The 17,210-nt window shown below is 35.9% G+C and overlaps 2 protein-coding genes across 3 annotated transcripts in view; one reads left to right on the top strand and one right to left on the bottom strand.

Moving 5' to 3' along the window:
* NAPRT2 (nicotinate phosphoribosyltransferase 2) overlaps positions 1 to 17,210 on the bottom strand; it is an 84,520-nt gene that overhangs the window by 61,280 nt on the left and 6,030 nt on the right. Inside the window, exons 14-15 of one of the 2 annotated variants that reach the window (XM_086243480.1) lie at positions 16,586 to 16,698; positions 16,399 to 16,505 (exon numbers count right to left, since the gene is read on the bottom strand). In XM_086243480.1, the coding sequence (XP_086099606.1) occupies positions 16,428 to 16,505; positions 16,586 to 16,698 (191 nt within the window). In that variant the 3' untranslated portion in view covers positions 16,399 to 16,427. Of the gene's footprint in view, positions 1 to 16,114; positions 16,506 to 16,585; positions 16,699 to 17,210 lie in introns of those variants that run through there. The other variant, XM_086243478.1, reaches the window with a different exon arrangement.
* Positions 3,789 to 14,347, top strand: ICU2 (DNA-directed DNA polymerase). Its single transcript, XM_086244727.1, has 31 exons — positions 3,789 to 4,937; positions 5,091 to 5,261; positions 5,377 to 5,460; positions 5,602 to 5,676; positions 5,893 to 5,957; positions 6,154 to 6,244; positions 6,356 to 6,544; positions 6,878 to 7,041; positions 7,174 to 7,288; positions 7,941 to 8,120; positions 8,212 to 8,325; positions 8,900 to 9,019; positions 9,125 to 9,442; positions 9,601 to 9,693; positions 9,872 to 9,990; positions 10,082 to 10,154; positions 10,289 to 10,345; positions 10,472 to 10,564; positions 11,142 to 11,264; positions 11,339 to 11,436; positions 11,533 to 11,578; positions 12,120 to 12,233; positions 12,340 to 12,423; positions 12,567 to 12,680; positions 12,784 to 12,873; positions 12,958 to 13,031; positions 13,147 to 13,360; positions 13,528 to 13,581; positions 13,684 to 13,803; positions 13,902 to 13,973; positions 14,067 to 14,347. The coding sequence occupies exons 1-31, from the start codon at positions 3,789 to 3,791 to the stop codon at positions 14,226 to 14,228; spliced, it is 4,635 nt and encodes a 1,544-aa protein (XP_086100853.1). The 3' UTR covers positions 14,229 to 14,347.

Below are 17,210 nucleotides of genomic sequence, written 5' to 3'. Positions count from 1 at the left end.
ATTGGGGAATCCTATTTATATTAGCTGTGCCGCTTTGTATTGATGCCATATATTGGTGGTTTGGGAAACTATTCTCAGAGGTTTACAAAAGCACAAAGTTAACATTCACAACTCAAATTAAGTTTTCTAATCCTATCTAGCTAGAAGACGAAGAAGAGTGTGACTAAAATTTGGTTGGCTCTTCTGTCATATTTATGGAAATGTGTTTGCTTATATATTTTGATCATCAATCAAAGAGTGTAGCTTGATTCGCTTTGTAAATTCTTTGGTTTGAGAAGTCCCATAATTTAATTTAGAATGCTCTTTATAAAGATTGTACTTCTTAATTAAATAAAACATCATTTCCTCTCAAAAAACACTCAAACCCCTTCATATAAAACATCAAAATCCATCATCAGAATGTTTTATCCAACATCTAAACCCTATAATCCATGTAGAGCATAATCATTACTTATTTCTCACAATAATTTATGGAAATAGAAGAAAAAAACATAAAATATGTGGTGAGACAAAGTGATCTCTATTGAAATAAAATGATCTTTATAAACCCTATTATAGTTTCATATTGTATTTCTGTCATGTTTGGCCTTGATTGTATTTGAGTTATATTTCTTATCTGGGTTGGGTTGCATTCCACATCAGGTAATTGTAAGAAAATAGTCTCCTATTCATTATAAATAAGATTTTCACCTTATTAAATATACTCGCATTATTCTTATTAAATTCATATATAATTAAGTGAATATGACCCGATCAAATAAATTGTATATATATCCTCGTATTCTTTATGTAATTGTAATTTAAGTATCAACAAATTGATGTTTTATAAATTAGATCGTGATCATGATCTAATTTTTTGAATAGACCCTAACTAATATAGCTTTAAATTATTTCCTTAAACAAAATAGACAAGACATTTTCCACAAAAATACTGAAACCAGGCTTACCTGGCACGCTCGTCAGTTCAGTGTAGGGGTGGGCATTAAGAACGAAAATACCGAAACCATACTGTTCCGTGCCGTTCCGTATCGTTTGGTCCCATCCCATTTTTTTTTTCCAATCCCATACCGTACCGATCTCAAACGGGATGGGATCGGTCCTGAAGGTTCAATACTGGGATAGTCCAATCCCGTACCGATTAATTAAAAATTTATTTAATTTAATGGGCCCAAATATCACTAAGCCCAATTCATTTTTTAACTTGGATTTAGAAGATAAACCTTGTCTTGAAGAACTTGAATTTTATGAAAGTGTTGAAGCAGGTAATGTTTTGTTTATTATCTTAAACTTTACTTGGTTTGCTTTGTAAGTTTGTATTTGTTTTGTAAGTTTCATGGACTAAGTTACTAATTGCTATGAATTATTTTGTGTAGAATATGTACCATTATTGCCACTGGTAGTTTGAAGAGTTCAAATCCAAAAACAAAGGGAAAGTAATTTGGATTTCAATTACTTATGAGTTTGAGATATAATAAGCCATAATGCTTAATTATGTTTGTTGTGTTTGTGATGTAATAAGCCATATGCTTAATTATGTTTTTTCAGTTTCTTTTTAGTTTGGGATGTAATAAGTCATAAGGCTTAATTATGTTTTTTAGTTTGGATTTGATAAATAAGCCATAAGGCTTAATTGTGATTTACTGATTTATGAGTTTATGTTTGAACTTTGAAACTTTGAATATTTGAATTGTTGAAATTTATGCTGTATTGTTGTTTATTTGAATTTTGAATTTTGAATAATTGAATTGTTGAAGTCTTGAAGATGAATTTTCAATCTTGAATAAAAATAGGTTATTATTTGAATTCTTGTTCCGTTTGCATAGTTGAATAAAAATATATTATGTTTATAAGTTATTATTTGAAGATGAATCTTGAATAAAAATTGAATAATTGAATTTTTATTATTTTTTAGTCTGGGATCGGGATGGTACCGAACCCGTACCGAACCAGTTTGGTACGGGACGAGATGGTACCATAATCCCAAAACCTCCATCTTGTCCCGTACCGATCCCAAACTCAAATCATGAGATGGGAACGAGATGAGGTAAGTCTCGTCCCCCCCCATCCTGTGCCCACTAGGGCTCACCAAAAAGCCCAAGGCCCGAAGCCCTCCTGGCCTATTAGGCCCGACCCGAAAGTCTCTTGGGTTGGGCTTGGGCCATTACTTTGAAGCGCATGGGCCGCCCGAAGCCCGGCCCGTTTAGACCCGCCCAAAGCCCGACCCAAAGCCCAATTTGGGAATCATAACATATTTAATAGGATTTTCGTTTGTTTACTCTAATAAATTATTAATATGCTTATCAAGTTATAATATAATACTATAATGTTAGTAAATAATAATAGTGTAAACTATGTAATACCATAAATAATAAAGTAATAAACTTTTAAAATTATATACAACATTACAACTATAATAAAACATAAATGTATATGTGTATATACAACTTTTATAATACCATTATAATTAAAGTTATTAAACCACGATCGTCAATTAATTAATTCAACGATCTGAACCGTTCATTTTCTATTTTCATAGTCAAAGATCATCCTTACAAAAAATCGGTTAAATCGGAATTCATCTATCCATTCGATTATCATTAGAAAAACCACGATCGTTCATTAATTTGACCACCGTTACGTCACTTTTACATCTCCAATTAAGCTAATTTTTTGCAAAAATTCTCTTTGAGTGAGGAACTAAAACTTGAACGGTTCGGATTGTTGAAAACACGAACGATATGTAAGCTTCTACATATAAATACACTTGAAGAGTATAATTCTAATAACTTTCCCGTTGAAACCTTGTTGTTACCATAATTATGAAGACCACAACGTGATTTCAACAATCTGACCCGTTCATTTTCTATATTCATAATCAAAGATCATTCGTACAAAAAATCGGCTAAATCGAAATTCAACTACCCAATCGATTATCATTAGAAAAACCACGATCGTTCATTAATTCGACCACCATTATGTCACTTTTACATCTCCGATTGAGCTAATTTTTTGCACGAATTATCTTTCAGTGAGGAACTAAAATTTGAACGGTTCGAATCGTTAACAACACAATTGCATCGTTTGTTTATAAAAATATGTAATAAAATATATAATAAAACATATGTACATTTATGTTTTATTATAGTTGTAATGTTGTATATAATTTTAAAAGTTTATTATTTATGGTATTACACTATTACTAACATAATAGTATTATACAATAACTTAATAAGTATATTAATAATTTATTGAAGTAAACAAACGAAAGAGCTATTAAATATGTTATGATTCACAAACTTAACAAATAAACTAGTCAGCTCAATTGGTTGAGAGTTAAAACTTATTATGTGAGGTCTCATGTTCAAATCATAACATAGCCAAAATCCTATATTTTTTTTGAACATATATATGTGTCTAAACAGGCTTTGGGCCCGCTTTGGGCCCATTTTGGGCCGCCCATTCGGACCTATCCCGACCCGGCCCTCCAAGCCTGCAAGCCAAAGCCCAATGGGCGGGCCTTGGGCTTGTGTATTAAAGCCCAAGCCCGACCCGGCCCGAAAGCCCTATTGGGCTTCTATAATTCAAGCCCAAGCCCGGCCCGAATCCGAAGCCCATTGCCGACCCCTAGTGCCCACCCCTAGTTCAGTGAGTCAAAAAAATATCCAAACAGTATTCCCGCCAAAACTACAAAAACTCCCGCCAAGTTTATACCATCTAAACGAGCTCCAAAACCTAGAGAGAGAGGAAAGCAGAGCGACACACTACACTGAGATCCCAGAGAGAAAGCAATGGCGGACGAGCAGCCGACGACAGTGGCCGGGAGGCGGCGGAGCCGGGGAACTGAGGCGACGGCGCGTGCGGGAGCCCTCGAGCGCCTCAAAGCTCTGCGCCACGGTGGCCGCCGATCCGAAGCCGGCGGATACGAGGTCAAGATCGAGAATCCAATCTACGACACGGTCGAGGAGGACGAGTACGACGCGCTCGTCGCCAAGCGCCGCGAGGAGGTCCGGGGCTTCATCGTAGACGACGACGGCCTCGGGTACTGCGACGAGGGGGAGGAAGAGGACTGGACCCGCGACGGGCTTCCTCCGTCGTCGGATGAATCGGACGGTGGCGACAGGCCCAAGAGGAAGAAAGTGGAGAAGAAGGAGAAGGACAATAAGGAGGCCCGGCCCAGAAAGCCCAATTCGTCGCTCACGGCCGCGGCGGCGATGATGGGGAAGCAGAGGCTTTCGTCGATGTTCACGTCGTCGGTTTTTAGTAAAGGTAGAGATAGTGAGAAGGTGAAAGGGTTGTCTTGTGATAGTATTGTGGATGATGTTATTGCGGAGTTTGCGCCGGACGAGGTTGATAGAGAGAAACGGAGGAGGGGGCAAGTGGGGTCTGTGGCGGCAAAGAGTTTCGTGCCGATTGCAAGTGTTAAGAGTGAGAGAGGGTCTAATGGGGGTGTTGATTTAACAAGGAGAGTTGAATTGGATAGAGTTGCAAATGCTAGTGAAACTGTGGTGGTGGTGGGTTCTGTGAGAAATGATGAAGAGGTTAAGGAATCTGAGGTCAAGAAGGAGTTGGATTTTGGAATTGATCATGCCCCAATTGGGCAATGCCATGATATTGCAGAGAATGGAGGGGTAGTTGAGGAGAAAAGGGTGGATTTTGTGGAGGCGAAAGCCGAGCCTGTGGTGGAGAACGGAGGGGTTTATACTTTGAATGCAAAGATTAATAATGAAGTTAAGGATCCGGCATTAAGTGCTAGGGCTGGATGGCAGGCGGTGAGGACTGGAGGGGGAGGGGATATCGGAGATGGCATTGTGGAGGTAAATAGTGAAGAGAATCTAGATTTTGATCTGGAATCAGATGGGTCAATGCCTTTTTACATGATTGATGCTTACGAAGAGTTCTATGGAGCTAATATGGGCACCCTTTATCTATTTGGGAAGGTAAACATGACAATAGTTTGATATTATAGAAGTTCTATTGGGTTCTTTATCAAGGAATGTTTTATAATATGTTTCATTTCTGAAGTGTAGTTCTTATCTTGCAAGTTTAATCATGTAGCAGCACTGTTTCATAGTTCTATTGTTGTGATATAGGTCAAAGCAGGAAGTACATACCAGAGTTGTTGTGCTGTTGCAAAGAACATGCAGAGATGCGTCTATGCAATTCCAAACAGTTCTTTATTTCACACTGATGAAATGATGAAGCTTGAAAAGGATGCTGAAGTGTCAAGGACTTCATCCACAGATTTCCGTAAAAAGCTGCAAGTAGGTGTTTATTTTTTGTATATGCATGGATATAGATACAATATAGTCCTTGTTGGACTTGTTTTTATTACTCTTTTGCTGCTGTTGATGCTTTTATTTATCATCCCATTCTCAGGATGTGTTTTCAGGGTTAAAGACTGAAATAGCAAAGAAGTTGTTAGATCTCAATGTATCAACTTTTAGCATGGCACCGGTTAAGGTTTGCAGATTCAATCATTGTGATATTTTCAAGTGTACATTGATTAAATTATAAACAAGTGAAGTTTGTGAATGTTCATAGTACTTTCATGTTCTTTGTTTCGCCAAGTTGCTCAGTCTGTGTTATGTGAACATATGACAGAGGAAATATGCATTTGAGCGATCTGACATACCAGCAGGAGAGAATTATGTACTTAAGATCAATTATCCATTCAAGGTACACTCAACCTGTAAATGAATCAGTTTACAACATGAAAGTACACCTTCAATTTGTGTATCAACTGTATTACATTTCTTTCTCATAAGAATTTGGAGTTTCAGAGGTTGTTGTTATTGAAAGTTGCCTGTGAAGCAGTGATGCATAATGCTTGATGATTTAGTAACAAAACTTATTTGACTCGATTTCCTATGAATACTGATTGCATTGTTGCAGGATCCCCCACTTCCAGCAGATCTAAAAGGGGAAACCTTCTGTGCTCTTCTGGGAACTCATTGCAGGTACAAGTTAGATCAAGTCCTCACGTTTCGTATTTAATCTATAACTTTTAGATGCTTTCTTTTGTGTTTATATTTGTATTCCTGGCTTGGTTGTTTTCCTGTGCATAGTAACCTTAAAGAATACAGCTAGCTTATGTTACTTCACACTCTTTTTTTAGAAGAAATAAGAGAAAACCTAACATATTGCAACATGCAGTGCGTTGGAGCTTCTTCTTGTTAAAAGGAAGATAAAAGGACCTTCATGGCTATCAGTTTCAAAGTTTTCTATCTGCCCAGCTCCACAACGGGTGAGATCTCTGGGTCTGGGAATCCATTATCATTTTGGCTATGCTTATGAAATTCGTATTTTGCTTGTTTTCATTTGCATTTGTAACAGCTTTGGTTATTCTGTCATACAGGTCAGCTGGTGCAAATTTGAGGTGATTGTTAATTCTCCAAAAGACATAGGGGTTTCAACTTCCTCAGAGAAAACTGTAGAGATTCCTCCAGTGGTTGTTACTGCAATAAATTTGAAAACTATTATCAATGAAAAGCAGAATGTTAATGAAATTGTCTCTGCATCCATTATATGCTGTCACAAAGCCAAGGTTTGTTCTAGAATCTATTTTAGAACTACTTTTTTTCTATTTGCTGTGACTATTGATATATCTTGTTGGGATATAAAATAATCTTAAGTCTACTGGCATTGGCCCATAACGTGCAAAGAAAACTTCTCCAGTAACCTGAATACCTGATGTTCCTACATTTCATCCATGTGTTCCATGTTGTTTTGTTTTTTGTTTTTGGTTAAATCCATCCATTCCACTTTTATGGTGAACAAAGTTTGAATTATAAATTTTTATGCTATAACTGCTTCTAGTCTTGCTAAAGCACACAAAAAACTTGTTCCATATCCTTATCTGTGCTCTTTGGCCTTTCAGATTGACACTCCCGTGTTGGCCTCAGAATGGAAGAGACCTGGTATGCTGAGCCATTTTACTGTTATCCGTAAGCTTCATGGAGGCATATTTCCAATGGGATTCACCAAAGATGCTACAGATAAGAACTCTAAAGCTGGATCAAATGTTTTAAGCATTGAAAGCAGGTGGGGATTACTTGTGTATCTTGTTCTGAATCAGTTCTTTTCTTTGTTCACTCTAAAATAAGTAATAACTATCCTAATAAAAACTGTACTTTAGGTCCTGCCATTAAAGTATGTTTGAACTTTTTTTTGCAGTGAAAGGGCTTTGCTAAACCGTTTGATGATTGAATTAAACAAGTTGGATAGTGATGTTCTTGTTGGGCATAATATATCTGGGTTTGACCTGGATGTCCTACTCCACAGAGCTCAGGTGGGAATACTTTTTCCTTTTTGTTTGTTCGGTAAACAGAATACTTTTTCTTTGCTCGCTGTTAAAATGAACATTATCTATTCTTATTATGTATTTTTCAAAGAGTTGTACGCAAGATAAACAAGACGAAAGTGGTGAAATGATCATTTTATTATTTGTGATTATTGGGATTATACTTTGCTGCAATTATTTGCATCTATAGGCAAACTAAATGGAATCATACTGCTGACCAGATGCAGTTCCTCATCAGTTATATGACCTGTTGGTGCAACATTTATTGTCTGTTGCATAAAAATCAAGAAAAGTATGAGTGTATGACATATTCTAGTAAATACTTGGTTTCAAATTCTGAAAAAAAAAAAAAAAAAAACCTCATTCTCCAAAAGCAACTTTCTGCAGCTGTGTCATTCCGTTGTACATTTCGTGGCCTTCCATTGTTTCTATTGCCTATTTCTTGTAGTTATGCAATTTTACTTATGGTGCTTGTCCAATATTTTCAAAATGAAAATTCTGCTGTTTTGTCGATCAGATATTTGTTTGATTACCTGCCAAACAAAGGCCATTTATCATAATGTTGTCATTTTGCTGCTTTTTATGCACACATAATGTGTTGCCATTTCCATGAAAATGAAAAGATGTTTGAGTTTTGCAGGTTTGCAAAGTGCCAAGCAGCATGTGGTCCAAAATAGGCCGCCTCAAGCGTTCGGTGATGCCTAAGCTTGCAAAAGGAAGCACCATTTTTGGGTCTGGAGCAAGTCCAGGGATCATGTCCTGCATTTCTGGTCGGCTTTTGTGTGATACATACTTGTGTTCCCGTGACTTATTAAGGGAGGTATGGCATATGTTTTGGAGATTATATACCTGGTAATGCTGATTAGGTTTAATTTTTCAGCATCTCATGTATGCACTGTTTGTTCTTCCAGGTTAGCTATTCTTTGACACAACTTGCAAAGACTCAGCTGAACAAAGACCGGAAGGAGATCACCCCACATGATATTCCTAGAATGTTCCAAAAATCAGAATGTCTCATGGAACTTGTAGGTTCTCATGCTTACATTGACTACTGTATTTGGTTTTAATGTTTGATAACAAAACCATAATTGAGTATTTAGTTTATTCCTGGAGAAAGCTTAGTGTTATCAATTTTGGTTTGCAAGGGTGGTAGTTTAAGAATCAACTAAGAACATCAATAAAATTGCTATAATACATGCTCTAGAAAACTGTGCTAGGAGAGTCCATTTGGCATGGTAGGTTGGTCCTTTTGTTCTGCAATTAATGTATGCATTCACTTTTACTGGCCCTTGTGGTTCATTTTTGCTGTTGCAAAATGTCATGATGGACCGTCATGCTTACCAGTTATGCTAGCCTCTTCTTCCTCAGAATAAAAGAAAAAACATTTGTTTAATTTTCTAGAGACCTTGTAAATGGAGGATCTTTTGAGGTTTCAAAATTCAAACCAAGCTTAGTGATGACTTTTAAGAACTTAACAGTTCAAGGGGTTAAATTTCCTATTATAAATACAAAATTATTACTATTACTTTGTGTGTTTGAATATGTGTTATTCTCAGTGTTTTCTTTAGGATATTCTAATAGTATTTTTGATGTATTCAGATTGAATATGGCGAGACAGATGCATGGTTGTCTATGGAACTCATGTTTCATTTGAGTGTTCTTCCCCTCACACGTCAGCTGACTAATATAAGTGGTAATCTATGGGGAAAAACTCTCCAAGTGAGTCCTAAGATGTTTTTCTATTTTATTGTTACCTTCAAATTTTAATAATGGACACGGTCTAAAAGGTATAGTTGGTCTAAATATAATCTATGCATTTTTCAGGGTGCCAGGGCACAAAGAGTAGAATATCTTTTACTGCATGCTTTCCATGCAAAGAAGTATATTATTCCAGACAAGATTCCTCATCTGAAAGAAACAAAATTGACAAAACGGAGAATAGATAATGGTACCGAGGACAAAAATGTTGATGAGTTGGATGTAAATGATGTAAATGTTGATAATGATGCACAGAATGGTCAGGGAAAAGGCAAGAAAGGTCCTGCCTATGCAGGTGGGTTGGTCTTGGAGCCAAAAAGAGGTTTATATGACAAGTATATATTACTTCTGGACTTCAATAGTCTTTACCCCTCTATAATTCAGGTTAGTAACATTAACACTTTTGTAATCACTATCTAAAATTTGGACTTAGGGCCCCATCCACTTGCTTCCTACCTTTAATGTGTTTTTCTCCCTAATGTAGATTGAGGTAAAAGCTTTTACAGATTTTTGTGAGTATTAATACTTATTTGATTTTACAGGAATACAATATATGTTTCACAACAGTGGAAAGATCTCAGGAAGGATTGGCTCCTCGTTTACCATCTAGTAAAAGACCTGGAGTTCTACCTGAGGTATAATATCATCCTAAGATATAATGAATTCTTGTTTATTCTTTCTGTACGTTTCAGATCAAACAGATCATCTCCAAATGATATATCTGTTATAATATGTTTTTTGTAGGCCTCATTTATCTTTTCTTTATTTTAAGAATTTAGCAGGCGTATAATATCTTTTGGAACTCCTCTGCAGTTGTTAAAAAATTTAGTTGAAAGAAGGAGAATGGTAAAGTCATGGATGAAGAATGCATCTGGTCTCAAGGTCCAGCAACTTGACATTCAACAGCAAGCTCTAAAGCTGACTGCAAACAGGTTTGTGTTCTGTTTTTTGGGGCTTCTAATTTGTTGTTCTCATGTTGTTTACATTCTAATTGTCTTTCCGTTCATTTGGCTGGTGCTGAAGTATGTATGGATGCTTGGGGTTTTCAAACTCAAGATTTTATGCAAAGCCACTGGCAGAGCTTATAACACTGCAAGTAAGGAAAATATATTTATCTCAGCATGCATTTAAATTGCTGCGAATTGTCCACATCTAATATAAATAAAGATGTTGACTTTTACACCAAATGCTTCTATTCAGTATTGAGCAAGTCCCGTAATTGATGTGCAGGGGAGGGAGATTCTACAAAGTACCGTTGATCTTGTTCAGAACAATTTGAACTTAGAGGTTATTTCTTGTATATCATACTTGAAGTAGTGAATATATTCTTCTAATATCTACATCTGAGTAATCTCAATTGACTGGTCAAGATTTAGCTTTTGAAGGATGTGCCACTTTTATTTTATCTGGCAGGTAATCTATGGAGATACAGATTCAATAATGATTTATAGTGGACTGGATGATATTGCAAAAGCAAAAGCAATTGCGGGGAAAGTCATCCAAGAGGTGAGGTTATACCCTGAAAGAATATTATCTAAATATTCTATGGTCCATAAACTTTAAACTTGAGAACTTTCACTTGTATATTTGAGGATTGCAGTTCATATGAATTATTTTTTGTAAGAGATGTGAATGGCGTGTCTTGAGTTAGGATGAGAGTTCTATTCTTTAACATTCCTTTGGAAAGTCCATAAATGTGCTTGAAGAGAGCTTAAAGTCCATTGTATTTATACATGATGTTTGTGCAGAAAATAACATTATATGGCACAAATAGTTTAAATATTTTTAGACAACCTAAAGAGGATTTTTTCTGTTAAAGTAGATGCTTTGCTCCATCATTTTAGCATCTGCCTCACAAAAACTATAGATATACTAGCTATCTCCTTTTTGTTTATACTTTGCTTATGCGCTGTACGAGGGTCATTTCTCTTTCTCTTTGCATCTAGGTTAACAAGAAGTATAGATGTTTCGAAATTGATCTTGATGGCTTGTATAAGAGAATGCTACTTCTCAAGAAAAAGAAATGTTTATACTTTGCTTATGTGCTGTACGAGGGGTGATTTCTCTTTCTCTTTGCATCTAGGTTAACAAGAAGTATAGATGTTTAGAAATTGATCTTGATGGCTTGTATAAGAGAATGCTACTTCTCAAGAAAAAGAAATATGCAGCTGTGAAGGTGCTGTTCAAGAATGGGACACCATATGAGGTAAAATAACAAATTTAAAAACTTTCGGTTTTAGTTAACCCTTCCTTGGGTAAAAATTATATTTTTTCGTGCAGGTTATTGAACGCAAGGGCCTTGATATGGTTCGCCGAGACTGGAGCTTACTTTCCAAGGACCTCGGAGATTTCTGCCTAAGTCAAATTTTGTCAGGAGGGTATGCTGTGTTATAACTCTTTTTTTTTCCTTGATGTTAGTCTGATTCTTTGCTAAAGTTACTGATGTGTCGCATTTCTGGCTTTGATGCTCACAGGTCATGTGAGGACGTTGTTGAATCAATTCATAACTCTCTGATGAAGGTGAAGTGATGGTTCTTTTCGTTTTTTTTTTGGGCCAAATGGTTCTTTTCTTATTATCCGAAATTTAAACTCGGAGGTAATCGGGGAAGATTACAGGGTAGAGATTGTGTTCAATTTCCTTGAGATTGGAACCCAGGCCTAGGATACAACTGCAATGTGACATTATTATTAAACCAAGCCCTGATTCTGCTGCATTCTGTTAAAATTATCAAGTAGCATGCTTAAATGGGATAGGCTCAGCCTAGAAAGCTTGAGGATATTCAAAAAATTATTACATCGGAAGAGAAGATAATTTTCCTTTTTGAAGAATGGATCTCTCAGAGGCTGAAGTTGATTCTGTTTGGCATGTTGAAGTCATGTTCGATTGTGGTTGATTTGCCCTTTGAGCAAATAGCCATTTTAAATTTATTAAGGGGTTTTGCCCTTTTAAATTTGTTCCTTTTATGCAGCTGTATGAACAAAAGATTGAATTCAGTTGTGTTAATCATAATTTTGAAGCATGTTGTTTAAAAACGTATCAATTTGTGTGCAAATTGAACAGGTGCAAGAGGACATGAGACAAGGACAAGTAGCCCTTGAGAAATATATCATCACCAAGACATTGACTAAACCACCTGAGGCATACCCAGATGCCAAAAACCAACCACATGTTCAAGTGAGTTCAAGATGCATATTTTAAGTCCGGCATTAATTGATCCAGTCCCATCTATTTAATGTGTTTTTTCATTCACCTAATCTTTTGCATTGATACTTCTGCCTAGGTGGCACAAAGATTGAAGCAAAGTGGTTACTCTAGTGGTTGCTCTGTTGGCGATACAATCCCCTACATTATTTGCTGTGAGCAGGTTTGCCATGCAGTAGAATGCATTCTCTATTGAATGAAAATAAATGTTTGGGAATTTTGAATGAACACAGTTCTTTCTTTAACATTTAAATGGTGATGTTCATCATGTATAGCCGCCTCACTCTCCTCCCATTACTTGGACAGGGGACTAGTTCAGGAAATTCAACCGGGATTGCTCAACGTGCTAGACATCCTGATGAATTAAAACGAGAAGATGGGAAATGGATGATTGATATCGATTACTACTTGTCCCAGCAGGTTTTTTTTTTCTAATTTATTTGCTCTAATCCAAATTCATGGACTATGATCGTTTGTGTAGTAAATTCTTCTGTTTGCTTGATGTCTTAATTTTGTTGTGCAGATTCATCCTGTGGTATCGCGTCTTTGTGCTTCAATTCAGGGTACCAGTCCTGAACGCTTGGCTGATTGTTTAGGGCTCGACTCTTCTAAGGTAAAATCATCCCTCTTAGGCAGCTCTGAAAGTGATTGACAGGAATTTTCACTCTAATGTATTTTTTTAATTGGAAAATTTTAGTTTAAAAGCAATTCAAGTGAAGCTGTCAGAAATGATCCTTCCAGCTTGCTCTTTGCTGTCGACGATGAGGAGAGGTAAAACCTTATCTGGTGTCTAAAGGCAATGATTGTATTGTCTAGTTAAACTTTGATTCCTTTGAAATTGAATGAACAGAGAAAATAATAAATGCATCCATGTGATGAATTTCAGATATCGGGGTTGTGAGCCTTTGATCTTAGCATGTCCTAGCTGCTCTGGTACTTTTGATTGTCCAACTATCTTCAATTCCATTTCTAAGTCAATCACTGAAAAGACAACAAGGTCACAAGCAGAGGCATCTACTAGCGACTTTTGGCATGGATTGTGCTGTCCAAAATGCCCAGGGGAAGGTGGCAGACTGTCTCCTGCAATGCTGGCCAACCAGGTATCTACTAACTCGTGCCTCTTTGTACAGTGACACTAGTTATTGGTTTTGTCAAGTGTTCATCACGGACATTTGGTCCCTGAAAAAATGCCTTTGGTTTTGATTACCAAATTTTCATTGAGCATACACAACTTACAAGTACTGGGGATACTGTATTAATTTTTCAGGTCAAAAGGCAAGCAGACGGTATTGTTTCAACGTACTACAGGGGCATAATGACGGTAATCTACCTCTTGCAGAGTGTTAAGGGGAACTATTGTGAGTAGTGGGTTTTGTGGTTATTGATAATAAACTCTCAGCTTCTGTTGAATTTTGCTTTCCAGTGTGAAGATGAAACTTGCAAATACACGACACGAAGTCTCAACCTCAGGCTTGTTGGTGATTCTGAGAGAGGAACAGTTTGTCCAGACTATCCTCGCTGCAATGGGCGTCTAGTAAGAAAGGTTTGTATCAAACACTTGTTGGAAAAAGACAGTTCCTTTTTTCGGTGTGTTTTCTTTTGTTGAACTGATAGTGTTTGTTATAAATGCACCTTCACCAGTACACGGAAGCAGACCTGTACAAGCAGCTCTCATATTTTTGCCATGTCTTGGATACAGTACGCTTAGAGAAGGTGATTTACTTTTCTTCACTTAGGCATTATCTCTGGCTTGAGCTTGTATTTATGCAAATAATTGTTAATCATTTTGTGCAATTGGATTGGCAGTTACCTCTAGACTCTAGCTCTAGACTGCCACTAGAGAAAGAGTTGGTAGAAATTCGGAAAATTGTGAATTTTGTGAATTTGGCTGCCTCAACAGTTCAAAGGATTCGAGACCGTTGTGCTTATGGGTGGATACAGCTGCAAGATCTTTTCGTTACAGTTTAAATTAAATTGTTAAGTTTTGCAGATCTCTGTGGGTGAAATTCATTTATGTTATTCTTTAGTGACTTCTGTATATATGGAAAAGGAAAACACAATATATCTTAGAAGAGCCATTGCTGAGCTAAAAGTCAGGACGAGATCTTGTTTGCTTGATATGTTTTCTCTTAGCAATGTTTTAATTTTATGAGCCATGTATTACAAGTTTACAACCATATAAATAAGTAAAGGCAGTCTCTTTGATCCAAATAATAATAATAATAATAAATTTTGAGCTGATCCATGATCCCACATCGTTACCCAAGCCATCCCTATATGGACTGAATGCATGCTTGGTTTTTTCAATTTAAGGGTGGCTGCTGCTATTTGACCCACCTTTTTTTTATTTCTATTCTTAACATTTTAATAAAAATATAATTTTTAATTATATCCTAATGTAAATTGACCTTCAAGAATTTAAAATTTTAATTAATTTGAACTTATACTCAACATTTTTCAATACCTAATATCAATTCTCTATTCACATCGTCACTCAACTCTCTATCAAAATTCTATACACATTATAACACTCTATATTGATGCAAACAAGTTTAATATTGACTAATAAATTGTTAAATTATGGTTTAAGAGTCTTTAAATGAATTATTTCATTATTCATTGAGTTTTAATAAACTAAGTGTTTATTTTCAAAAATTGAAATCGCAACATGTTCGGTAATAAAACACCAAACATAGTGTTGTCCATTTGACCATAAACTACTGAACATCTCTAAAAAATTTAGAAAAAAAGTGTTCGGTGGTTAACTTAACATCTTTCTACCCGTTTGAATTTTTTTTTTCAAAACTCTCTCCTTTATGTTCAAGTTCAACATTAAGCAATTAGGATTCAAACTATTGCAGTTCAAAAATAATTTCTTTGATGTAGAGGGCAATAAGTGGTGGTGTTGGGTGGTGGGTGGTGAGTTATTGGCGTTGAGTGTTGGGTGGTGGTGGTGGTGGTGATGGTGTTGGGTGTGTTGTTGGGTATAAAGAGTAGAAATATGTTAAGTTTGTTTGTTGGGTTTTAGTAAGGGTATTTTTTTAAAAAATGTTTGGTGTATTAATAAGATTTTAAACTTTTTTAATTAAAAGTGAGTGTAAAGAGTGTGTTGGGGTTATAGATAAAAAAATTGGATCCGAATAACGACACCCGCAACCTAATAGTGGAAACTTAGACATGATCCGTTTACCAGACAAAGCCTCCCTACTCTATTTTGTTTTTTAAAATTAAAAAAATAGCCAAATTTTTGAACTCTTCTCGTAGTGCTCAAATCTTGTCAAGTAGTGTTTGAGAGGGATGGAAGCCCAACTCGAGGATTATATTTCTAAAACTTTTAAGAAAATGGTTAAAAATCATAAAATTAATGATTTTTAGATTTTGGTCCTTAGACTAAAAGATTTATTAGATTAAGTTTGACAACTTTTTTTGCATTTCTTAAGGTCGATTATTTGATGATTTGCCCACTCATTGGCCACTCAAGTTTATGCGTTGCCATTACTTTATATATATATATATATATTTTTTATAAATGATGTCCGTGCGCTTATATTTATCAAAATGTCAATGTACCTAAAAGACATTATCATTCATTGCAATATAATTTATTATTTTATATTAAGATAATGTATATCTTATATTAATTCATTTTGACTCATTTTGATTTTAGGTACGTTTTATGTTATCTTGGTCAAAATTGGGAAGGGAAAACATAAATTAAAATCCCACAAAAGGGTTGACTCATTATGCAATAAAAGGGCAGGAGGCTGCCCATAAATCTTTGCTCCAGTGGCATTGGTGGATTTGAGAACTCAGAAAAACAGGGAAAACATAGACTGGAATAGAAGCCAACCACGGAATGAATTGAAACTTATGCATTGCCCAAATGGTGATGGGACGAGATTCAAAAACTACATCGTTTTGGTCATAAATAAGTATCAACCTAAAATATATTAGTAGAGAACGTATTTCCTTCGAAATGGATGTATCTCTCTAGAAGCAACAATCATTCTATAAACAAGAAAAATGATCTACCGTTCCTCAACTCAGCTAATTATGTATTTTGACGCGTGTATGTGCTTTTGACTACTTAAAGAAGCTCCTAAAACTTTAATCATTGCTTGCGCTGCAAAATGTATACTCCTTCACGTAACCCTTGCTATCACACCCTCACTGCAACTCCCCAACAGGTGCCTCATTGAGCCATAAGAAATGAATGAAGTCATACAATTTTGCACTCACACTAACCTGTTTAGCATTGATAAAAATAGAGTTATAAATACAATCACTGAAAAACTAAAACAATTTAAGCAAAGATATACTGGTACCTTGTACGGCGTTGGATTTAGCCTCCTCATGTGGTCAGGACGCATTTTCCCGAGTTGTTTGATGCAGCGCTCCCTGATGTCCTTTAATGGTGGCAGGTCTTCTCTTACTTCACCTTCAATAAACAAAAACCTGAGTATTGACATTATCTAGAGAGTATTGAATTGAATTGTTTAGGCATTTTTTTACACATTGATAAGGAACTAACAAGATGCTCACGACCCTTTCATGGTCTAAAAGATAATGTAAGTAAGATCAAACCTCGATAGAGAATCTATTATCTTATTTGCACAACAAGGCATAATTTTAGTTTCAGTGATAAGAAGCTCACATTTACACACAAACAAACAAGTATATCAAGCGTTAACTGAAGAGCTGCATACAGCAGAACTAGATGTGCCAATCTAAATAAAAAGGCAACAGCATGAGGCTACTAATCTCTAATGTTAATTAAGAAACTCTCTTTTCGCAAGAACTCTGGTCAAACTTTTGTTTTTCCTCAAGAAACCATGACTATCAATTATTATACAAAAATGTATAACTATTTTCTAAGAAAACTGAGGGTTTAAAATGGTAAAACAAATGTCCCACCCCCTATGGTCCTCTCTCCATTTACGATCCTAACTA

This window comes from Dryas octopetala, chromosome 5 (assembly GCF_963921425.1).
Source record: "Dryas octopetala chromosome 5, drDryOcto1.1, whole genome shotgun sequence".
Taxonomy (NCBI): Eukaryota; Viridiplantae; Streptophyta; class Magnoliopsida; order Rosales; family Rosaceae; genus Dryas; species Dryas octopetala.
This window is presented reverse-complemented; position numbering and strand designations above follow the sequence as displayed.

Excerpts from the sequence above, each read along its gene's own strand:
- ICU2 (XM_086244727.1), top strand. The coding sequence starts at position 3,789 with ATGGCGGACGAGCAGCCGACGACAGTGGCCGGGAGGCGGCGGAGCCGG. Across the intron at positions 8,121-8,211 it reads CCCGTGACTTATTAAGGGAG|GTTAGCTATTCTTTGACACA; the intron begins GTATGGCATATG and ends TTGTTCTTCCAG. Across the intron at positions 12,874-12,957 it reads TAGGGCTCGACTCTTCTAAG|TTTAAAAGCAATTCAAGTGA; the intron begins GTAAAATCATCC and ends GGAAAATTTTAG.